This window comes from Haliotis cracherodii, unplaced genomic scaffold (assembly GCF_022045235.1).
Source record: "Haliotis cracherodii isolate W230 unplaced genomic scaffold, xgHalCrac1.p SCAF_14, whole genome shotgun sequence".
NCBI lineage: Eukaryota > Metazoa > Mollusca > Gastropoda > Lepetellida > Haliotidae > Haliotis > Haliotis cracherodii.
Window position 1 is genome coordinate 29,400,282 of NW_027266269.1, and position 25,625 is coordinate 29,425,906.

The 25,625-nt window shown below is 44.0% G+C and overlaps 1 protein-coding gene across 1 annotated transcript in view; it reads left to right on the forward strand.

Moving 5' to 3' along the window:
* Positions 1–1,646: 1,646 nt before the first annotated feature.
* Positions 1,647–25,625, forward strand: part of LOC139461167 (aminopeptidase N-like) — a 30,795-nt gene continuing 6,816 nt past the window's right edge. Inside the window, exons 1-16 of the mRNA XM_071242746.1 lie at positions 1,647–1,935; positions 2,364–2,859; positions 3,130–3,297; positions 3,764–3,875; positions 6,481–6,601; positions 8,421–8,572; positions 10,446–10,559; positions 10,883–11,017; positions 13,350–13,415; positions 14,841–14,906; positions 15,871–16,049; positions 17,248–17,357; positions 18,357–18,502; positions 20,604–20,659; positions 23,905–24,049; positions 24,733–24,812. Of these exons, the coding sequence (XP_071098847.1) occupies positions 1,647–1,935; positions 2,364–2,859; positions 3,130–3,297; positions 3,764–3,875; positions 6,481–6,601; positions 8,421–8,572; positions 10,446–10,559; positions 10,883–11,017; positions 13,350–13,415; positions 14,841–14,906; positions 15,871–16,049; positions 17,248–17,357; positions 18,357–18,502; positions 20,604–20,659; positions 23,905–24,049; positions 24,733–24,812 (2,435 nt within the window). The remainder of the gene's footprint in view (positions 1,936–2,363; positions 2,860–3,129; positions 3,298–3,763; positions 3,876–6,480; positions 6,602–8,420; positions 8,573–10,445; positions 10,560–10,882; positions 11,018–13,349; positions 13,416–14,840; positions 14,907–15,870; positions 16,050–17,247; positions 17,358–18,356; positions 18,503–20,603; positions 20,660–23,904; positions 24,050–24,732; positions 24,813–25,625) is intronic.

Below are 25,625 nucleotides of genomic sequence, written 5' to 3' on the forward strand. Positions count from 1 at the left end.
AACCAGCCAACCTCACCAAATAGCCGACTCTACCCCTTTCTTTCTTCTTCTTCAATACCTTTTCAATATCCCATACAGGTTCTAGGTCTTTGTCGACTTTCTGAAGCTCTTGTTCGTAACACCGACCTTGTAAACGTCCCTCTTGAAAGTCTTTCAGTGTGTATAAAGGAACCCCTTGTTGACGACTCCTGGAATCTATTTTAAGTAATTCTTCTGTCCCTCGCAAACGGCTTTCTCAAATAACTGATTCTTATAATATCTCCTACTTAAAAGTTGTTTTTTAATAAGTGGACTTGATAATGGTGTCATGTACAGGTGAGACCACGCTTTGAGTCCATTTCTTCCGGTGACGTCTGCAGGTGACCACTTCTCTAAACTTCAATGTATGGTATCGTTGTAATTGTAATCCAATTCGGTCAATACATCGATGTAGCGTTCGGTATTACTGTGTGTCAAATAGCGTTGGTTGGTTGTTTTACTCCGCATTCAGCAATATTCCAGCTATATGACGGAGTAGCATAGCGAGTTATAAGAGATCTTAGCGTTCTAATGAGTGAGTGAGTTGGGTTTAAAGCCGCTTTTAAAAGTATTCCAATTATATCACGGCCTGTCAGCTTAATGTGGGAGGAACGCCCGAAGTCGTGCAGGTCGCAGACCACTACGGTGAAACCCACGAGCACGGGTATGGTGCTGACAAACCTAGAAACATGATCGGGGCAAATCGAGATTCGAACCCACAATCATAGCTTTCTGGTGTGCCCAAGCGACGCGCACTCTGCACAGCGAATCGCAGCGCCTTAGACGACTGGGCCACCCGTGCCCCCCTAGCGTTCTAATGATCCTCTCTGCATAATTGGCTTCAATGTCTTCGTTTTGAGTTACAAACAGATTGATCTACTCTACGTAAAATTCTGAAAAAATCCTTTTTATATTTAAATCTCACCGGCTTATGAAGGGTGTAAGCTTAAAAACGACTTCACCTGACTAAGCGATGGTTTCTTATTACGTCGTTTTAAGCTTTCATAGAATTTACTTCTTCCATAAATGGCACCACTTCCACGAGGATGGAATGCTCCAATGCTTTTTTCGTCTTTCCATTAGAAGCCATGATGTCTAAATGACATAACTGGTCCTAATTAATGCTTTTTAAGAAATAAAAGACAAATAAAATAACATTTAGTTTAATGTTTTATTAAAACACTCTTTCTAACAACATCATTTTTTCAACAGATTTTTTAAAATCTGAAATCCATATACGTGTCTTAAAGTTATTCTGCGGATAGTTTTTGCATTGATACTGAAGCAGAGAGAAGGGAGACACGACCGACAGTGATGGATCTTCGCGAACCACATTTAAATATGAAGATCGATATATCCGTAGTGGTATGGTCAGAGTGAAGGTCGACATACCCATAGTTGTATAAACTAACTTAAATTCGACATATCCGCGGATTATCCCATACAATTTCGAAATATTCGTAGTTGTATGATTTAATCTGGTGTGCGACATATCCATAGTTGTATGACCCAATTGTTCGACAAAAAGTTCGACTTATATCTGTTTGTATTTAATACAACCATATTTCGATATATCCGTATTTTTATAACCAACCTTTGCCATTCCCCAGTTCACCGCATCTGAATCAATGCGAGAATATACCGTCACTGACACAAACGGTACCACTCCAAACGGTACCGCTCCAATGTCAGACGAGAAGCGCAGCGGCGGAGTTTACATCAGCCATGGGGTGGGGTTCATCCTTCTGCTTCTGGCCGCATGTCTGGCCGTGCTGGTAGGACTCGTTGTCCACCTGGTATCCCCTGGTCAGGTTATCTGCACGTGCGACACGCCCACTGTAGCGACACCTCCACTCAAGCCGGAGGAACTCCGGGCACGCTGCGTGGAGCTTGTAGAAGGCGGTGATCTTAAAGTTTGTAAGCAAATATTTAAATTTTGTTTTTTATGTTAAAGAGGATGAAGGCATCTTATGGTAGTACGTCTTCCAATAAATTAGACATATCGGAGGGAGAATATTACAGATATTAATGAACACCTTGCCTTGCTCCAAGGCTGTACTGAATGATAAGTCCATGGGTGTATAGTAATTCTGTCCTTATGATAGGCAAGTCTAGGTAACCGGAGAGTTCAGAACCAGTCTCTGGTAGTAACAACTTGTACGTATTATTCATATAATCTAGAAATTATAACTTAAATATTTTTTATACAAAGTTAAATGAATACCATATGTTCTGTCAGATTTGAATATGGAATTGTTCTACAAAGTCATTGTAAAGATAAAATGTAATTAAGAACTTATTAATTATCACTTCGGAAGTATTAATATCTGCATGACTTCCATCAGGTGACGCGTGTTCCAAGAAAACAACAACAGCAGCAGCAACAGCGACAGCAACGGCGCCCACTACAACAACGACTACTACAACACCAACCCCCATCATCAACTACCGTCTCCCAACGGCTGTAAAACCTTATCACTACGTCCTTGAACTCCAACCCGAGATATACGGCACGAACTCGTCTCTCTTTACTTTTAACGGGACAGTTTCTATTATCCTCAACGTAACGGAGGCGACGTCTAACGTGACCTTGCACAAAAAAGATCTAACGATTGATAATGACTCTTTATCTTTTCGACCTCTTGACAACCTGAGTGATAGGGGCCCAGCTATTGTCAGCACAAGTTATGACGAGGTCAGGGAATTTTACGTCCTTCACCTTGACAATGACCTCCAACCGGGAAGGTCATATGAAGTTGGGATGAGTTTTCAAGCCAAAATGAGAACCGACGGGTTGGGTCTGTATCTCAGTTCCTACAAGACGGATTTGAATGAAACCATGTAAGCCTTTGGTGCTGAGATGACGTCAAAGCTATTCTATTTGCCAAAATTATGACAAATATCGATTATAAAATACCATGAAGATATAACTTATTAAACTATTGATTTAGAATTTGCATACCCATGTCAAAACCTGCATGAATGAACGACTTTTTGTGTGTTAGCGTAATACATATTTTCGTAAAAATCTAATTTTTAAAAATCTAATTTTGAGGTTTCGTGAAGGAGTACTTTGGCCATCTTGATAAATAATATTGGTTTTTCTTTCAGTTACTTAGCATCCACTCAGTTCGAGGCACCTCATGCGAGGAAAGCGTTCCCATGCTTTGATGAACCAGCTCTGAAGGCGACCTTTGATATTACCTTGGTCAAGAAGGTGACCACTGGACGGAACTACCGGACACTGAGCAATACAGAAGCTGTATCCAGTGAGACCAGGTGAGGTGGTATAGTGAGGAACTACAAGACCAATACAGACGCTGTGTAGAGTGAGACCAGGTGAGGTGGTATAGTGAGGAACTACAAGACCAATACAGACGCTGTGTCCAGTGAGACCAGGTGAGATGGTATAGTGAGGAACTCCAAGACCAATACAGACGCTGTATCCAGTGAGACCAGGTGAGATGGTATAGTGAGGAACTACAAGAGCAATACAGACGCTGTATCCAATGTGACCAGGTGAGGTCGTATAGTGAGGTGATATAGAGATGAAGTATAGCGAGGAACTATCTGGTTTTTCACCTGATAAAATTCTTGTTTAACTTCAATTTTACTTTCCTAACCACTTTAATATTTGTAAATTGAAAATAACTACGACGCTAAAGTGTATCCTCCATCATACAATTAACTGGTGAAATCTCCTATTAAAGCTGTTGTATCATCGCGTGCATGTTATCTTTTACAGAGGCAACTATACAGCTGATAAGTTTGCAACGACACCGGTAATGTCAACATATCTCCTCGCCTTCATCGTATGCGACTTTGACCAATGGGAAAACACCACCTCAAATATAACGGTAACTTGTCCTTATCACGCCATGTTCCATGGACCGTCTCTGTGGTCTAGTGGTAGAGCGTCCGCCCGGAGAGCGGAAGATCCGGGGTTCGATCCCCGACCGCGTCATACTAAAAGACGTTAAATGATTGTACTTGTTGTTACCCTGTCTGGCGCTCGGCATTAAGGGGCTAAAACAAGGACTGGTCGGCTCGGAGTCAGTATACTGTGTCTGAGTGGGGTATTCATGTTAAACTGCGGCATGGCACTCAGTGAGCTAGCACTATAAATCGGCATCAGTCCGGTCTAGTACAAGCAGCCACACACATACATACACGTGCATGCACGTCGCTATATCAGTGCAATAATCTTGGACGCGACGTTAAACCCCATTTCACCTCACCTCACCTTGTTCCATGAGTTTTACAACAGCTTACACCATCGTGCAGGGGCGGTCGGGGAGCCTAGTGGTTAAAGTGTTGGCTCGTCACGCCGAAGACCCGGGTTCGATTCCCGACATGGGTACAATGTGTGGAGCCCATTTCTGGTGTCCCCCGCCGTGATATTGCTGGAATATTGCGGCGTAAAACCATACTCACTCACTCAGTACACCATCGTGCTGTTCTAAGCGACACTGGCTTTTTAAACACCAGGTGTAATCTGGTAATTAAAACACTGATCTTCCGTTGAGACGTATTAAGGTCACGTGTTGCTCCAGTTCTTCAAGCCTTTGAGTATTGTTAGATGACCTCCTTGAAATGTTTGTCTGAATATAATTGTATATCACGTTTACGCCAGGCCTCTACAACTAGATATGGATTACGTAATGAAGAAAGTATGAGAATCTGTTGATTCTGCTTCGACTTAAACCATGTTATGGTTGACATATAAGTTCTCTAAAATTTTGCACAATGACCTCAAGTTGCCTCAACGTTAGATGCACGTTCAGCCAGTGAATTACTGATTGAGTATGAATTGCACCATTATTGGTGTGTCGTCTTTATAATGGTTTTAACATTCTGTTGAAAGGGAGACGTGCTGCACCGCCCTACCGACATTCTTTCCATCCGGGGTAGAATAGGTCTTCAGCAACCCGTGCTTGCCGTAAAAGGCGACAAACGGGATCGGGTAGTCAGGCTCGCTGACTTGGTTGATGCATGTCATCGATCCAAATTGCATGAGTCATGCTCATGATATTAATCACTGGATTGTCTGGTCCAGAATCGATGATTTACAGATCGCCGTCATATAGCTGTAATATTACTGAGTGCGGCGTTAAATAACAAACCAACCAACCAACATCCTTTCCATATAGTTACACCGGACCAGGTTGTTTCATACTTATTTGCAAAAACGTCGTGAAGGAAACAGTTTACACACTAAAACAGTTAAGTCATGTGAATGTTCTGATTAAAACTGAACAAACAGATATCACATGAGTTCTGTATGAAAGTATGAGCCACAACCTCGGCCTTTGTACACGTGACAGTACGTTGGAGTGTATGAGGATGGTGATGTTTACCCGTTATCCGTACAAAGCGTTGTGCGTGTCTCAGAGGACAATTCCTGACAGAGCTGATGTGGGAGGAAAATTCTATCAGTTCACACATATATTCTCTCTCTTACACACACACTCTCTCACACACGCACGCACACTCTCTCACACACGCACGCACACTCTCTCTCACACACACACACGCTCTCTCTCTCACACACACACTCTCTCTCACACCCATACATTCCTTCACACACACAGTCTCAGATACACACACTCTCTCTCTCACATACACACACAGAGTCACACACACTCACACACTCTCACTCTCACATACACTATCTAACACACACACACTCTCGCATCACACAGTCTGACATACACTCTCACTCACACACTCTGACACACACCCTCTCTCTCTCACACACACACAGTCACACACACTCACACAAACACACTCTCTCTCACGCACACACTCTCACACTCGCACATACACTCTCACTCGCACATACACTCTCACACACACACACTCTCTCACACACACTCTCACACACACTTTCACTCACACATACACTCACACACACTCTCACACATACTCACACTCTCACACAAACTTTCTCACACACACTCTAACACACACACTCACACACAAACTCTCACATACACACACTGTCACACACACTCTCACACACACACACACACACACACACACACACACACACACACACTCACACTCACACACACACACACACACACACACACACACACACACACACACACACACGCACACACACACACGCACACACACACCTTAAGACCTGGGGAAGAATGAACCTAATGCATAATGTCGATAAACTAAATAATGTTCACTGCGACAATGATGATGATAATAATATTATGAATTACAATAACAGAACTTATCATCATAACTGGTATGCAGAACTTGCAAATTACATATATAATAATAACAAAAATGGTAAGGATGATGATTCGATGACAATGAAACGATGACGATGACTATGACGACGATGATGATAATGATGATGATGATTCGATGCCAATGACGATGATGATGATGATGATGATGATGATGATGATGATGATGATGATGACGTGTTCCATGTCGTTGCAGTATCGCACGCTGGCCCGCCCTAATGCCCTGCAGCACGCCGACAGGGCCCAGAAGTATGGCGTTGCTCTGTTCGACTGGTTCGAGAAGACATTCGAGCCTGACTACCCCATCACTAAACTTGGTAAGTGGACGATTTCACTGTTGTCATGTATACATGAAAATGATTTACTATCTCTCTAAAATACCATAGATCTCCATATTAAATGTCGTTAAGGAAAGTGACAAAATCATATTTAAATACAGATGCCGTGTACTGACATCTTTTGTATCAAATGTGTGGCAAAAAGTAGTCACCATTTCAATACGCTTTTTAATTTCATTAAATATCTGAAGTCGTTGTGACCATCTGGAGGATCATCAGTTATCTTAGCCTTGTATCAAACTGAGGTTAATTTCACATGCAGATACTGACGACACACTGAAGTAAAGAACTATTATAAAGGAGTGGTGCCTTCAATATTAAATGTAGAAGTCGGTCGATGGTCGTGTCTCTGAGTCTTTTGGTAACTCTTTGTGTGTGTGTGTTTGTGTTTGTGTGTCTTTGTGCATTTGTGTGTATTTGTGTTTGTGTGTCTTTGTGCATTTGTGTGTGATTGTGTGTCTGTGCATTTGTGTGTCTTTGTGTGTCTTTGTGCATTTGTGTGTCTTTGTGTTTATGTGTCTTTGTGCATTTGTGTGTCTTTGTGTTTGTGTGTCTTTGTGCATGTGTGAGTCTTTGTGTTTTTATGTGTCTTTGTACATTTGTGTGTGTTTGTGCATTTGTCTGTGTCTTTGTGCATTTGTGTGTCTTTGTGCATTTGTCTGTGTCTTTGTGCATTTGTGTGTCTTTGTGCATTTGTGTATTTTGTGTATTTGTGTGTTTTATGTATTTGTGTCTTTGTGTGTCTGTGCATTTGTGTGTCTTTGTGTATTTGTCTGTCTGTACATGTGTGTGTGTCTTTGTGCGTTTTGTGTATATGTGAGTCTGTGCGTGTCGTTGTGTATTTGTGTATCTGTGTCTTTTTGTATTTGTGTTACTTTGTGTATTTGTGTGTTTTATGTATTTGTGTCTTTGCGTGTCTGTGTCATTTTGGATTTGTGTGTCATGTGTATTTGTGTGTCTGTGTCTTTTTGGATTTGTGTGTCATGTGTATTTGTGTGTCTTTGTGTGTCTTTGTGCATTTGTGTGTCTTTGTGTTTATGTGTCTTTGTGCATTTGTGTGTCTTTGTGTTTGTGTGTCTTTGTGCATGTGTGAGTCTTTGTGTTTTTATGTGTCTTTGTACATTTGTGTGTGTTTGTGCATTTGTCTGTGTCTTTGTGCATTTGTGTGTCTTTGTGCATTTGTCTGTGTCTTTGTGCATTTGTGTGTCTTTGTGCATTTGTGTATTTTGTGTATTTGTGTGTTTTATGTATTTGTGTCTTTGTGTGTCTGTGCATTTGTGTGTCTTTGTGTATTTGTCTGTCTGTACATGTGTGTGTGTCTTTGTGCGTTTTGTGTATATGTGAGTCTGTGCGTGTCGTTGTGTATTTGTGTATCTGTGTCTTTTTGTATTTGTGTTACTTTGTGTATTTGTGTGTTTTATGTATTTGTGTCTTTGCGTGTCTGTGTCATTTTGGATTTGTGTGTCATGTGTATTTGTGTGTCTGTGTCTTTTTGGATTTGTGTGTCATGTGTATTTGTGTGTTTTGTGTATATGTGTGTCTTTGTGTGTGTTTGTGTTTTGTGTGCCTGTGCATGTGTGTGTCTTTGTGAAGTTTGTGTGTTTTTGTGTTTTTGTGTGTATTTGTCTGTCTGTACATGTGTGTGTCTGTGTGTCTTTCTGCATTTGTGTGTCTATTTGTATTTGGGTGTCTTTGTGTATATGTGTGTCTGTGCATTTGTGTGTCTTTTTGCATTTCCATTCCACAACAATACCTGTTTGTATTAAGGTTCTCTATAAAAATAATACCATCTGTGCAGACAACATCGCCATCCCCGGGTTCAGATCCGGTGCCATGGAGAACTGGGGTCTCATAACATACAGTGAGACGCTCCTATACGAGGTGGGCGTATCCACAGCAGCTCAAGACAGTTGGGTCGTGGAGGTGATCTCGCACGAGATTACTCACCAGGTAGGTCAAGGTTAAACTGGTTCCACGGTTGGTTTCATCAGCAGTATGAGAGCTTCGAGCCACCAGGTTGCCAAACAGGTATTCTTCAAAACTGTTCCACATCCGCATGCGTAGCGTCACAATTACGACTGTAAATAAATACAGAGACATTTCATCACTTCGAAAGTTTTGAACGATTATGAGTGCAACAAAGTGCTTTGCTGATTATAACTTTTGAAAAATGTTACATGTATGATTGAGTACTAGTGTACTAGGGTGTAGGGGCGTGGGTGTGGGCATGCAAAAGTGTTATTTAATAACCATTAAATGAGAGGGTCAGCAAAATATGATAAAGTCATGAGACCAATCCCCTACCAAGACAGGGCCATCACTATTTTACACTATCTATGAGCCTGTCGGAAAATGTTAAACTTCATATATGTGAGAATATCAAAACACACCTTGTACTCTATGACGAAACTCCGCTCTAATAAAACACTGGAGGTTTTTAAAGTTCTCTAAGCTTTAGACAAGGGCATTGACAAGTTATTGTGCATATAAACTCTTCATTCTCTCGAGCCCGATTCGAAAGAGAATATTTATATATACCATCCTGGCTGTCACGTGAGAGACGGGTGAGATCAAGGGATATCTCCAGGAAATAATCGCTGCAATAAAATTGTATCACAATGCATGGCAGACCAATGTGACGCCATCGGTTACATGACGTCACAATGAAATGATATCAGTAATATAATTAAGGTTAGTTAGCTGTACTAGTTACACGAAAGACACTAGTTATTACGGATGACAATCTCATTAAAATCAGATCTAAGTTCTCGCTACCGCTAAACAAAGGTCTGAGGACATCCCATTACGGGTCACGTCAGAACAACCTTTCTTCTGACCAACCAAAGCGTCGCTTACCAGATCATGAAAGTTACAGTCGGAATGCGTTTTCTAATCATGCAACCTTTGAAAAAGTAAACACGGGGTATTCCGAACGATAGTTACGGCCCATACGACTAATTCCGTCAAAATTATCGTCTGTCTCTCGCTTCCGAGGGATAAACATTTGAACGGAGAAGACGTTGCACAGTACGTGGGAAACACTGCCACACAATCGCAACCATATATTAAACATTTCAGAAAGTTCGTTTGTTAAGTTTTCAAAATTTTAATCGAGAACTGTGTCATCATATTTTTCAAGCGTAGTCTGAAATGGAAGTCGCCAGGTTGAAACGAGTGCCGTAAGCTGCTTTCTAATTGGCTGATGTCAAAAGGTCGTTGTGACGTGACCCGTAATGGGATGTCCTCAGATCTTTGTTTAGCGGCAGCGTGAACTTAGATCTGATTTTGGATTCTTAACCTTAACTTTAACCTTAACAAAGATTCTCTCTCTCTCTCTCTCTCTCTCTCTCTCTCTCTCTCTCTCTCTCTCTCTCTCTCTCTCTCTCTCTCTCTGAAATGGGGTTTAGCGTCGCGTTCAAGATTTTTGCACTCATTTAGGTATGAGGCTTCAGTGAGTGAGTTGGGTTGAACGTCGCTTTTAACAGTATTCCAGTTATATCGCGGCGTGTCGGCTTAATGTGGGTGGAAAGCCCGAAGTGATGCAGGTGCACGTTTAGCACTTCTGTGAAACCCACAAGCACGGGTATGGTGATGACAAACATAGAAACACAATCGCGGAGAACCTGGATTCGAACCCACAATCATAGGTTTCTGGCGTGCCCAAGGGACGCAACTCTGCTCTTAGACGACTGGGCCACTCGTGCCCGCTTTGTTAGGCATAGACAATCGTGTTTCTTCATGTGTTTAAACCAGTATATTGCTGTTGAGGTATAGTGTACCGTGTTTCTCCGTGAGTGTATCTGTTGCTGTTTGAATGTTGCAGTGGTTCGGCAACATCGTGTCCCCCAAGTGGTGGTGGTGGCTGTGGCTGAACGAGTCCTTCGCTTCTTTCTGGGACTTCCATGCGGTGGAGGCCATCTACCCACGCAGGAGATCGGTGAGTGACAATCCGAGTACCATATTGGTCAATTTGTCATCTTATACAGTGCTACCCTTGAGAATTCCAGGTGAGAATACTGGCCCTCAACAACCTATTCTGATCGTAAAGGCGCCTCAGAGGATCAGGCTCGGTGACCTCTGATGGCATGTCAACGTACCTGACTTCATGGATCGTTGCTCAAACTATCAATCACTGGATTGTGTGGCTCAGAATCGATTAGTCACTGGCAACGTCATATAGCTGGAATAGTGCTGAGTACGGCGTTAAACAACAGACAAAGATATAATCAAACTGATCGTATGTTCTTCTCTCTCCCACAGACGGAGCAGTTCGTAGTCCAGTCCATGCATGCCACGATGGTCGAAGACGGGTTGCAGACGTCGCACCCCATGACGAACGATGTCGAGAGTAACGCTGAAGTGGAGGGGTCCTTCGACTCCATCACATACTCCAAGGTATGTGTGCCTGATGGAGTGGTGGGTCGGGGGGGGGGGGGGGGGGGGGGGGTAGGTTTAATGGTGTTTAACGTCATGTGTGCATGCGTGCGTGCGTGCGTGCGTGCGTGCGTGCGTGCTTTTTCCTGTAATATATTCTGGACTAATTTCCGGTTTTAAAACGCTAGCCCTTTGCGAACCGTGCCATAGTTTGACATGGATATTCCATTCAGACACAGTATACCGACTCTTGAGTAACAGAGAGGTCAGGAGATCACTCAATATCTATTGTTTTCCACAATCGTCATGTCGACCTTCTGCGAAGTCGCTCACAAACCTCATTCCGGGCGAGCTCTGTCTTTTATTGTGTCGACAATACTTTGTTGGTTTCGACACTGTCATTTCGACCTTCTTTCTAAGCCTCTCACGACCGTCATTCTGGGCGAGCTCTGTCTTTTCTTGTGTTGACAATACTTTGTTGGTTTCGACACTGTCATTTGGACCTTCTTTCTAAGCCTCTCACGACCGTCATTCTGGGCGAGCTAGGTGTACTGTCTCGTGTTGAAATTGCTGTAATGGTTTCTATTTCTTGTGTGGAGAATACTTTATTGATTTCGACACCGTCATTTCGACCTTCTCCTAACCGTCATTCTGTGCGAGCGGGGTGTACTGTCTCGTGTTGAAATTGCTGTAATGGTTTCTATTTCTTGTGTGGACAATACTTTATTGATTTCGACACCGTCATTTCGACCTTCTCCTAACCGTCATTCTGTGCGAGCTAGGTGAACTGTTTCGTGTTGAAATTGCTGTAATGGTTTCTATTTCTTGTGTGGAGAATACTTTATTGATTTCGACACCGTCATTTCGACCTTCTCCTAACCGTCATTCTGTACGAGCTAGGTGTACTGTCTCGTGTTGAAATTGCTGTAATGGTTTCTATTTCATGTGTGGAGAATACTTTATTGATTTCGACACCGTCATTTCGACCTTCTCCTAACCGTCATTCTGTGCGAGCTAGGTGTACTGTCTCGTGTTGAAATTGCTGTAATGGTTTCTATTTCTTGTGTGGACAATACTTTATTGATTTCGACACCGTCATTTCGACCTTCTCCTAACCGTCATTCTGTGCGAGCTAGGTGAACTGTCTCGTGTTGAAATTGCTGTAATGGTTTCTATTTCTTGTGTGGACAATACTTTATTGATTTCGACACCGTCATTTCGACCTTCTCCTAACCGTCATTCTGTGCGAGCTAGGTGAACTGTCTCGTGTTGAAATTGCTGTAATGGTTTCTATTTCATGTGTGGACAATACTTTATTGATTTCGACACCGTCATTTCGACCTTCTCCTAACCGTCATTCTGTGCGAGCTAGGTGAACTGTCTCGTGTTGAAATTGCTGTAGTAGTTCTATTCTATAACGGTTGTAAGACAGTTTAAGGTTCTAGTCAGATTATTAAGACCGCCTCCGTGGTCTAGTGGTAGAGCGTCCGCCCGGAGAGCGGAAGGTCCAGGGTTCGATCCCGGGCCGCGTCATACAAAAAGACGTTAAAAGATTGTACTTGTTGTTACCCTGTCTGGCGCTCGGCATTAAGGGGCTAAAACAAGGACTGGTCGGCTCGGAGTCAGTATACTGTGTCTGAGTGGGGTATTCATGTTAAACTGCGGCATGGTATCTCAGTGAGCTAGCACTATAAATCGGCATCGGTCCGGACTAGTACAAGCAGCCACACACACACACATACACGTGAATACACGTCGCTATATAAGTGCAATAATCTTGGACGCGACGTTAAACCCAATTTCACCTCACCTCTAGTCAGATTAACACTCTTGAGATTGTAACGTATTCCATGAAATGGTTGAGTGGGTACGTGGATGTTTAACGTCGCTTCAAACAGACTGCAATTGTAATATCGAATTATGCGTCAAATAAACTGCATATCGTAACATAAAACAAAAAATGAGTGTCAGGCATGACGACACGTTTAACATGAGTGCATCATATCGCTATCAGTCAATTATTGTTTAAATGTGGACAGGTCTTTATGATATTAACTTCAAATTAGCACTGTGAGAATATGGGTTTGGCATAAAATGAGTGAGTATATGAGACACGCTTAAGACGCAATAAGTACATGGTCACATTACATCGGCCGTTTTACGTTAAACGAGAGTCCAAAGGTGCTTTACACGCGTCTCGTTAATGATCCTCAAACATGTGTTCCCTACACAGCCTGTCACCTTGAAAGTCAAGATCTGGTATTCGAACCTACCATTATAATCTATTCCCGTGCATTGTGCCTGCATACATGATGTAAACTGCAAAATCAAACCCTTATGCTATACCTTGTAGGGAGCGAGCGTCGTTCGAATGATGCACTTCACCATGGGAGAGGAACTTTTCATCAGAGGGCTGAACGTAAGTATGGTTTGATTTTAGAACGTGTACAAAAATAGTGATATTGTGGCGGAGTACACCCTGGTTCATATAAAGGAGCCTAGACTTTGTTCATTTCAACACATGTTGTTTTGGACCTATTACAACACTAAATGTGTCAGTTAATCCAAAATGCTGATTTCCGAAATATGTCAGTCTTTGACTCTGGATGATTGTCTTGAGAAAATAAAGATTAAGCGGTAAGTGTAAATGTACAGTACATATGGCAAAGGGGCGGTCGCTAGCCTAGTGGTTAAAGCGTTCGCTCGTCGCGCCGTAGACCCGGGTTCGATTCCCGACATGGGTACAATGTGTGAAGCCCATTTCTGGTGTCCCGAGCCGTGATATTGCTTGAATATTGCTAAAAGCGGCGTAAAACCATATTTAGTCACTACTTATGGCAAACCATTCATGTTGGACCCCAATGTTGATTTTCCCAATTGACATTTCCAGTGTGCCTAAAACGGCCCTTATCCTTCTGTGTCCTTTGTTGGGAAACTCTTCTGCCTTTTGGGGGGTATTTTGATGAAGTGGTGAGGTGAGGTGAAATTGGGTTTAACGTCGCGTCCAAGATTATTGCACTTATATAGCGACGTGCATGCACGTGTGTTTGTGTGTGTGTGTGTGCGGCTGCTTGTACAGTCTTTGTCTTAGCCCCTTAATGCCTAGCGCAAGACAGGGTAACAACAAGTACCATCTTTTAACTACTTTTGGTATGACGCGGCCGGGGATCGAAACCCGGACCTTCCGCTCTCCGGGCGGACGCTCTACCACTAGACCACGGAGGCGGTCTCTGTATAGTGCTTTATAGTGTTGGCAAAACTACATCAAATTCGGGACGAAACGGGATTCGAACCCACGTGCATAGGTTTCTGGCGTACCCAAGGGGAATAACTCCGCAAACATCTTGCAGCGGGGTGACTTCACTCCCCACGTCTTGATACTTAATACACTTAATTAATTTTTAAAATGTTCTGTTTTGATTAAATATGGAGAGGGATCGCTCGGACGTGGCTGCGATTTTTAACGTGGATGCACGTATATGTGGGGGCGGTCGGGTAGCCTAGTGGTAAAAGCGTTCGCTCGTCACGCCGAAGATCAGGGTTCGAATCCCGACATGGGTACAGTGTGTGAAGCCTATTTCTGGTGTCCCCCGCCGTGATATTGCTGGGATATTGCTAAAAGCGGCGTAAAACTATACTCACTCACTCACTCACTCACTCACTCACCCTCTCACTCACGTACAAGTGATAAGTTATATGGTCACTTCCCGTACGAAGTTATGGTGGCGATTGTGTCCAGGGTATTTAGTAGATTAGATTGTCGGTGTGATACACTGGATAATGGAAGATGAATTTGTGAGTTAATAGTTTACTTTAAAACTTTGAAAAATAATTCCTCTTTCAGCTGTATTTGAAGAGACATCAGTACGGCGTTGCTGAACATAAGGACCTATTCAACGCTTTGACAGAGGTACGTCACAATTTTACGTCAACGTTCCAGTTTTGTAATGGTATTAGATGCTACGTGGAAAAGCCGCGAACAAGCTGGCACATGATTCCCTGGTTGCAGTCAGCCAATGGCGTTGTTTCGTTGGACTTCCGTCAGTCGTGACATGTTTTCGCTGTTCACTTGCTGTAACATTGCATGCAAATGCAAACCCAACGTTTTTTATAGCCCAACAAGTGATATTGCACGTGCATGTCATGTTGGTGTGTTTCGGCGCCAGGCTCTCACGCAGTTTTTAGCGATTTTTCCATCTTTTCACCAAATTTCTGCAGTACTCCATTCTTTCCACACAATTCAATCCAAATCCATGCTGAAATGACCAATTCAGTTTTGGTATTAATTTTGTATGGATGTCGGCGACACTCAGATATTTACGATTATCGTTTATTTATCCAAATGGTTCATAATAAAGTCTGCAACACAAATAATGATAGAGTATGGAAAAGTAAAGCAAGTGTGTATGTGCGCGTGTGTGCGTGTGTGCGTGTGCGTGTGCGTGTGTGTGTATGTGTATGTGTATGTGTGTGTGTATGTGTGTGTGTGTATGTATGTGTGTGTATGTGTGCGTGTATGTGTGTGTATATGTGTGTGTGTGCGTGCGTGCGTGCGTGCGCAACAGCTCAAAACCAGATATTTTTTATTTAAAACTACGAGCCTAGATCTATATAATTTTTTGCAAATCTGGCAGGAATGTATTTTTTGTGTCTAACAGATCCTTTGTTTCAACAGTTGGAAGTATAGTTATTTTTTTGCGACAATTTCTTGCTTTAAAACACATCCCAGTGTTTCCTTAAAATCCAAGACTTACGCCAGCCGTTGCACTAAGATTGCTTTGTGATACAGAACCTTGCCCTTTGAAAAAAGCATATTGGTGCTTTTTTTATCTATTGGAACTGCCAAAAATATATTGTTTATTCTTTATACATAGCAATCTATAGCTGAAGGCACTCCCATCAACATGACAGACATCTTTGAACCCTGGGTTACACAGATGAACTACCCTCTCGTCACTGTCAAGGTCACAGGTCCTGGAACCATCCATGTCCGTCAGGAACGCTTCCTCAACAACATGAGCTCCAACACGACCGGAGACACAGCTCCGTATGGGTAAATACAGTGTTGTTCCTTGTTTAGTTGGCGCTTGTTTTAGTCTGTGCTGGATCGCTGCAAGAGCTAAATCTGCAAACTAGTTAATCAATAGAAATGGAAACGTTTGGAGACATTTACTTAAATTCAAAATATCCAATCACAATTTACCATGTCCTCTGCCAATTGAAAGACACAGGTGATGAATTTCACATTTTTGTGTCCTCCAGTTTGCAAAAAGAGAGAAAACAACTCATACATAATTATTATATTAAACCTTAAATGTATAAAATGAAGTTAGTTTGTAATAGCCGAAGATGAGGAACATAACGAAATTAAGTAAAAGATCTGCGATAAAGTTCAAAGCAGAAAGATTTGTTTGTTTGTTTGTTTGTTGTTTAACGCCGCACTCTGCAATATTCCAGCTAAAATGACGGCGGTAAATAATTGAGTCTGGACCAGACAATCCAGTGACTGACATGATCATCGATCCACCCAACTGGGACACGATGACATGCATCAACCAAGTCAGCGAGCCTGACCATCCGATCCCGTTAGTCGCCTTTTACGACAAGCATAGTCACCTTTTACGACAGCAGGAAAGAATATTCCATACATGTTTTTAGTTGTGTTCTGTACCTGATCCGAGTGTTCGAAATGGATGTTTATGGCATTGTAATGGTGTTGTCATGTTCATATGATAAATAAATAAATAAATACTTGATCTGTACCTCTAATGTCGCTGATCTGAGTGGCGACTAAATGGATCTGGTGGTCAGCGCGGTGACTTCGTTAACGGTTAGTCAAATTACAGTAAACTACATTTATAACGAACACGCTTATAACGAACTGACTGATATAACGAACTTATTTTTTAATCCAAGCCATTTGTTGTATATATGCTGTATATATGCTTATAACGAACTACGGTTATAACGAACTAAAACTAGTTGTCACTTTGAGTCGTTATAACCGTAGTTTACTGTACGCCGACGGCGTGATTCCTTGTTAATAGTATAAATCACTGGATTGTCTGGTCTAGACTCCATGTTAGATACAGGCCGGCGTCGTATGGCCGGCAGGAATATTCTTGAGTGCGGCGTTAAACAACAAGCAAAACCACGCACGCCCACCCACCCGCCTGCACGCCCCCACGAACGTGGCATCCATCAAGTGAAGCTAGTTATCTTTTCCTGACGGGAATGCTTTCTTTTTGCAGTTACAAATGGACAATCCCTATCACAATCGCCTCCAGCAAGAACAGCAGCAATTTAAACAAGAAGTACAGCTACAACGACATTGCATGGTTGGCAAAGACAGAAGCAGAGAGTAAGTAATATCTATACTGAATATATGTGATGTCGCGGACTACACAAGTAATGGCCTTGTAATGAGTTGCGCCCCTTAGCCATGTCAGGATTATGTAGTTTACGTTCGTTAACGGATATGTTTTCTCGAAACACTGGGATGGCGGAAGACATACAATATAATTGTATAGTTCAATGCGGCGATGCGGGGAACAGGGAACGGCAGCGGGGATGCATAAGAGTGAGTGAATATGGTTTTACGCCGCTTTTAGCAATATTCAAGCAATATCACGGCGGGGGACACCAGAAATGAGCTTCACCCATTGTACCAATGTCGAGAATCAAACCCGGGTCTTCGGCGTGACGATCGAACGCTTTAACCACTAGGCTACCCGACCGCCCCGGGGATGCATAAGAGCGTCGTTCAAAATGCAGGGGACCGACATAGTTTGAATGCTATAGCTGAGCAGAAACGTCGGTCGTTGGTTCGAATACCACACTCGCCATGATTAAGATTCATCATTTGTCGACAACATACCCGTGTTCATGGGTGGAATGAGTGAGTGAGTTGGGTTTAACGGGTTCGCCTAGAAACATAATCGGGGCGAACCTGGATTCGAACCCACAATCATAGGTTTCTGGCGTGCCCAAGGGACGCAACTCTGCACAGCGAATCGCGGCGCCTTAGAACTGTGTCCCCTCGTGGGTGGAAATACTTTTCGTCTTCCAGGTTCAGCTTAATTGTGATCTTTCATTTGTCAGATCAAACATAGTGTTCGTGGGTTTCACAAAAGTGGAAACCATCAAAGACAAGTATAATTTCGACTTTCATCCCCCCATCAAGCTGACACGACGTGATATTAATGTAGGGGTTATACGCAACCCGCATGGGAACATGTGTAGATACAGGCACCACAACACTGCCACCACAGGTTGGGTGGGGCAGTGTGTATTTCAGGTAATCCGGAACAGTCATCATTTCAATATAGAAAATAGCTATGTAATTGTATTTTCTCAACAGAAAACATCATTGATCCTGTTGTCCCCGACCCTTTACAAAATGACGCATGGGTGGTCGTGAATGTCCAACAGTACGGTTACTACAGGGTCAACTATGAAGAGAGAAACTGGATGGCGCTCGTTAAACAGCTGGAGCTGGACCACACAGTAGGTGACGCAGTTTTGGAATGTTTCAGGGCGGGAAGAATGACTCGGGGCGGGAAGAGAGTTTCAGGGCTAGAAGAGTGTTCCAGGGTATGAAGAATGTTTCCAGGCGGTAAGAAAGTTTCAGGGCTGGAAGAATGATTCAGGGCTGGAAGAATGTTTCAGGGCTAGAAAAGTGTTTCAGGGTATGAAGAGTGTTTCAGGGCTGGAAGAATGTTTCCAGGCGGCAAGAACGTTTCAGGGCTGGAAGAATGATTCGGGGCTGGAAGAATGTTTCGGGGCTAGAAAAGTGTTTCAGGGTATGAAGAGTGTTTCAGGGCTGGAAGAATGTTTCCAGGCGGCAAGAACGTTTCAGGGCTGGAAGAATGATTCGGGGAAGGAAGAATGTTTCGGGGCTAGAAGAATGTTTCAGGGCTAGAAGAATGTTTCGGGGCTAGAAGAATGTTTCAGAGATGGAAGAATGTTTCAGGGTATGAAGAATGTTTCAAGGCGTCAAGAAAGTTTCAAGGGTGGAAGAATGTTTCGGGGCTAGAAGAATGTTTCAGGGCTAGAAGAATGTTTCGGGGCTAGAAGGATGATTCGGGGCTGGAAGAATGTTTCAGGGCTAGAAAAGTGTTTCAGGGTATGAAGAGTGTTTCAGGGCTGGAAGAATGATTCGGGGAAGGAAGAATGTTTTGGGGCTGGAAAAGTGTTTCAGGGTATGAAGAGTGTTTCAGGGCTGGAAGAATGTTTCCAGGCGGCAAGAACGTTTCAGGGCTGGAAGAATGATTCGGGGAAGGAAGAATGTTTCGGGGCTAGAAAAGTGTTTCAGGGTATGAAGAGTGTTTCAGGGCTGGAAGAATGTTTCCAGGCGGCAAGAACGTTTCAGGGCTGGAAGAATGATTCGGGGAAGGAAGAATGTTTCGGGGCTAGAAGAATGTTTCGGGGCTAGAAGAATGTTTCAGGGAGGGAAGGATGATTCGGGGCAGGAAGAATGTTTCGGCGCTAAGAGAATGTTTCATGGCGGAAAGAAAGTTCTAGGGCTAGAAGAATGTTTCAGGGTGTAAAGAATGTTTAGGGGCTATAGGAATGTTTCGGGGCTGGAAGAATGTTTCATCGCGGAAAAAGTGTTTCAGGGCTGGAATAATGTTTGACTGGTACAGGAATGCTTCAGTGCTGGAAGAAAGTTTCAGGTCGCTGTCTTGTACTGTCACGCCGAAGATCCGGGTTCGATTCCCGACATGGGTACAATGTATGAAGTCCATTTCTGGTGTCCCCCGCCGTGATATTGCTTGAATATTGCTAAAAGCGGCGTAAAACCATACTCAATCACTAACTCCTGTCCCGATTCGTTGTGATCTAGCTGGGTTTTCTTTCGAATACCATGAATACGTTTCTCCAATTTCAAGGCAACATACCCTTGTTCGTACGTGGTAAACATCTGAGACCTGCGTCATTTCAGGCATTTAGTTGACATGCCGTGACATCAACGAGATAATGTTCCACAACCAGGTTCATCTTGATTGTGATCTTTCATTTGTCAGATCAAACAGGGCGGTCGGGGAGCCTAGTGGTGAAAGCGTTCGCTCGTCACGCCGAAAACTCGGGTTCGAATCCCGACATGGGTACAACGTGTGAAGCCCATTTCTGGTGTCCTCCGCGTGATATTGCTGGAATATTGCTAAAAGCGGCGTAAAACCAAACTCACTCACTTACTCACTCACTCAAATCAAATATAGTGTTCGTGGGTTTCACAAAAGTGGAAACCATCAAAGACAAGCATTAATTCCGATTTTCCTCCCCATCAAGCTGACGTGACGCTGCATCTTACACGTATTTTTGTTGCCGTTATATTAGACATGGTATCATCATGAGTCATAAACTCTTCAAAAAAAGAAAGGCACATGTAGTATGTAGTTCATTGAACCTGACTACACAAAAAAATCCGGTATATAAACTGGATATATCTTATTGGAAAATGTTGGTGGCCTGATACTCGACAAACGGTGCGCCAAAACGTAGCCATAGATTATTATGGTTCGATGGGTCCAGTACATTCCTGCAAGATGGAGATATAATACCCTTGACAGTCGAAGATGGGGTAACTGCACTCGTGTATTTTCAGGTGTTTCCACCATTGACCAGAGCACAACTCATTAACGACGCATGGGAACTGCAACAGTAAGTAGTATTCCTATTGTCAGTCTTGTTTGAAGGAAGGAGGAGGGGGGGGGGGGGGGGGGGGGGGTGTCATTCCTGGGGATGGAATGGTCACTGCTTACCTGGGGATGGGATGGTCACTCCTTACCCGTGGGCGTGATGGTCACTAATTACCAAGGGGTGTGATGGTCACTACTTATCTAGGGGCGTAATGGTCACTACTTACCTGGGGGCGTAATGGTCACTGCTTACCTGGGAGCGTGATGGTCACTACTTACCTGGGGACGTAATGGTCACTACTTACCTGGGAAGGTAATGGTCACTACTTACCTGGGAACGTAATGGTCACTACTTACCTGGGAGCGTGATGGTCACTACTTACCTGGGAAGGTAATGGTCACTACTTACCTGGGAGCGTGATGGTCACTACTTACCTGGTGACGTGATGGTCATTCCTTACCTGGGAGCGTAATGGTCACTACTTACCTGGGAGCGTGAAGGTCAGTACTTACCTGCGGACGTTATGGTCACTACTTACTTGGGAGCGTGATGGTCACTACTTACCTGGGAGCGTGATGGTCACTACTTACCTGGGAACGTAATGGTCTCTACTTACCTGGGAGCGTGATGGTCACTATTTACCTGGGGACGTGATGGTCATTCCTTACCTGGGAGCGTGATGGTCACTACTTACCTGGGAGCGTGATGGTCAGTACGTACCTGCGGACGTTATGGTCACTACTTACCTGGGAACGTAATGGTCACTACTTACCTGGGAAGGTAATGGTCACTACTTACCTGGGAGCGTGATGGTCACTACTTACCTGGGGACGTAATGGTCACTCCTTACCTGGGAGCGTGATAGTCAGTACTTAGCTGGGGGCGTGATGGTCACTACTTACCTGGGAGCGTGATGGTCACTTTTTTTCTGGAGTATTGGTGGTATTGAGTAGAGGCTGCTGCGGAAGTTCTATCACAGCGTGTCAGCTAAATGCTGGAGGGAAGCTTCAGTCCCAATGTAGATACTGCTATATTGCGGCGTGTCAGCTTCAAGCTGGAGGAAAGCTTCAGTGCCAGCATAGATACCGCTCTATCGCGGCGTGTCAGCTTCATGCTGGAGGGAAGTTTCAGTGCCAGCATAGATTCCGCTCTATCACAGCGTCTCAGCTTCATGCTGGAGGGGAGCTTCAGTCTTCTAACATAGATACCGCTCTATCACTGTATGTCAGCTTCATGCTGGAGGGGAGCTTCAGTCCCAACATCGATACCGCTCTATCTCGGCGTGTCAGCTTCATGCTGGAGGGAAGCTTCAGTCCCAACATAGATACCGCTCTATCACGGCGTGTCAGCTTAATGCTTGAGGGAAGCTTCAGTGCCAACATAGATACCGCTCTATCGCGGCGTGTCAGCTTAATGCTGGAAGGAAGCTTCAGTCCCAACATAGATACCGCTCTATCACTGTATGTCAGCTTAATGCTGGAGGGAAGCTTCAGTCCCAACAAAGATACCGCTCTATCACGGCGTGTCAGCTTAAAGCTGGAGGGAAGCTTCAGTGCCAGCATAGATACCGCTCTATCGCGGCGTGTCAGCTTCATGCTGGAGGGGAGCTTCAGTCCAAACATAGATACCGTTCTATCGCGGCGTGTCAGCTTCATGCTGGAGGGGAGCTTCAGTCCCAACATAGATACCGCTCTATCTCGGCGTGTCAGCTTAATGCTGGAGGGAAGCTTCAGTGCCAACATAGATACCGCTCTATCACGGCGTGTCAGCTTCATGCTGGAGGGAAGCTTCAGTCCCAACATAGATACCGCTCTATCACTGTATGTCAGCTTAATGCTGGAGGGAAGCTTCAGTCCCAACATGGATACCGTTATATCACTGTATGTCAGCTTCATGCTGGAGGGAAGCTTCAGTCCCAACATAGATACCGCTCTATCACGGCGTGTCAGCTTCATGCTGGAGGGGAGCTTCAGTCCCAACATAGATACCGCTCTATCACGGCGTCAGCTTCATGCTGGAGGGAAGCTTCAGTCCCAACATAGATACCGCTCTATCGCGGCATGTCAGCTTAATGCTGGAAGGAAGCTTCAGTCCCAACATAGATACCGCTCTATCACGGCGTGTCAGCTTCATGCTGGAGGGGAGCTTCAGTGCCAACATAGATACCGCTCTATCACGGCGTGTCAGCTTCAAGCTGGAGGGAAGCTTCAGTCCCAACATAGATACCGCTCTATCACAGCATGTCAGCTTAATGCTGGAGGGAAGCTTCAGTGCCAGCATAGATACCGCTCTATCACAGCGTCTCAGCTTCATGCTGGAGGGGAGCTTCAGTCTTCTAACATAGATACCGCTCTATCACTGTATGTCAGCATCATGCTGGAGGGGAGCTTCAGTCCCAACATAGATACCGCTCTATCACTGTATGTCAGCTTCATGCTGGAGGGGAGCTTCAGTCCCAACATAGATACCGCTCTATCTCGGCGTGTCAGCTTCATGCTGGAGGGAAGCTTCAGTGCCAGCATAGATTCCGCTCTATCACAGCGTCTCAGCTTCATGCTGGAGGGGAGCTTCAGTCTTCTAACATAGATACCGCTCTATCACTGTATGTCAGCTTCATGCTGGAGGGGAGCTTCAGTCCCAACATCGATACCGCTCTATCTCGGCGTGTCAGCTTCATGCTGGAGGGAAGCTTCAGTCCCAACATAGATACCGCTCTATCACGGCGTGTCTGCTTCATGCTGGAGGGGAGCTTCAGTCCCAACATAGATACCGCTCTATCACGGCGTGTCTGCTTCATGCTGGAGGGGAGCTTCAGTCCCAACATAGATACCGCTCTATCACGGCGTGTCAGCTTCAAGCTGGAGGGAAGCTTCAGTGCAAACATAGATACCGCTCTATCACGGCGTGTCAGCTTCAAGCTGGAGGGAAGCTTCAGTGCAAACATAGATACCGCTCTATCACGGCGTGTCAGCTTCAAGCTGGAGGGAAGCTTCAGTGCAAACATAGATACCGCTCTATCACGGCGTGTCAGCTTCATCCTGGATAGAAACTTCATGTGATGCAGCTCTCAGATAAGGTGAAACACATGTTGGTTCTAAGAATTAATGCAAATCTGGTATTTAAACCCACGATCGTAGTGATCCGCTACGTCTAAGGGACGTAACTCTACCCAGCGAACCACAATGTCCTGGACAGCCACTGTTAACTTCACGAACTGAATCATATGTAGCTTAATATCAGATCCAAGTGGGAATTGATTCTTTCAGAAACGGCCTTGTGACGATGGGAATAGCGCTTCGCACTTTGAATTTCCTCAAGAACGATGTGGACTATGTCTCTTGGCGAGCGTTCGCACGACATGGCTACCGACGCAGTGCTTTGGTTCAAAGTCAATTCCACAGTGCCTTCAGGGTTAGTGTTGTGTAAAGATCTCTCATCAGGACTACTAAAGACCTTAATACGATCCATGTGTTTTGAAAACTTACAGTCGAAATGAAAATTGTAGAAAAAAGTTTCAAAGATATTTCATGAGAAGCCAAACTGTTTCCCCCTACCCCTATTAGACTTCTGACTGTAAATTAGCAAAATTAAAGACTTAGTATAATTATATTCCAAACTTGAGTGATTTTGGTTCGACGATAGGAAATAATTACGACTTTTAAATAATATACCATCCTCGTTTATTCAGGGTATAATACCTCCATTCTATAATGATACACACCCACTATAGCCAACATAGCTTCATTTTGGGTCCGATTCGAAATACGCTACACTGAAACTCGCCGTACAATAGAACTGTACATATGAGCGAGAGACATTCTGTGCGACATGTTTGCTAGAAAACATAACGATGGTGACTTCACTCCGTAAACGGAGCTATGTTAGCGGATCGGTTCAGGGCATTTATCAAAACGGAATGGAATATAATGCACTGGTTTATAGAGGATGGTATCATGACATCAGCATGTAACAATCGACCACTGAACAGATAGACGTAGAATGATGATATTTCCTATCTTAAATTAACTATCGTAATACGTATAGGTATGTTTGACGTTCACTGATATTTAATCAAATATAAATATTTATTTTAGGAATTCATGAGGGTCAGTGCAAACAAGACATACAATCACTACAGAATGAACATACAAGATGACACTCTTCCAATAGACATGTAAGTATAAGGACCGCCTCCGTGGTTAAATGGATAGAGCGTCTGCAAGGAGAAGTGAAGTGAAATTGGGTTTAACGTCGCGTCCAAGATTATTGCACTTATATAGCGACGTGCATGCACGTGTGTGTGTGTGTGTGTGTGTGTGTGTGTGTGTGGACTGATGCCGATTTATAGTGCTAGCACACTGAGATACCATGCCGCAGTTTAACATGAATACCCCACTCAGACATAGTATACTGACTCCGAGCCGACCAGTCCTTGCTTTAGCCCCTTAATGCAGAGCGTCAGACAGGGTAACAACAAGTACCATCTTTTAACGTCTTTTGGTATGACGCGGCAGGGGATCGAACTCCGGACCTTCCGCTCTCCGGGCGGACGCTCTACCTCTAGACCACGGAGGCGGTCTGTCTGCAAGGAGAGCGAAAGGACAGTTGTACGCGTCATACTAAACATAGTGGACTCAGACGCGGATACATTGGACTCGGATACATACTGGGGCGGACTGCGTGATTACAGCGTCTTCCAAAATCTGGTAATCAGAGGCGGACAAATGGGGTCGCCAGGCTTGGTGACCTGCTTGATTGCGTGCCATCGTACCCCGACGACCGGGGACGTTGCTCTTAACATCAATCACCGGTTTGCTTTGTCTGTGGTTCTATAGCTGAAATATTGCTGAGTGCGGCGTAAAACGTCAATCGATCAAAACCTCGTTATGTATATGTATAGCTCTTTCATCTCATACAGTCTAACCAAAGTCTCAGCACACTCAACAAGTCAGACATTTTGACATTTGGTGTCAATCTCTTATTGTAT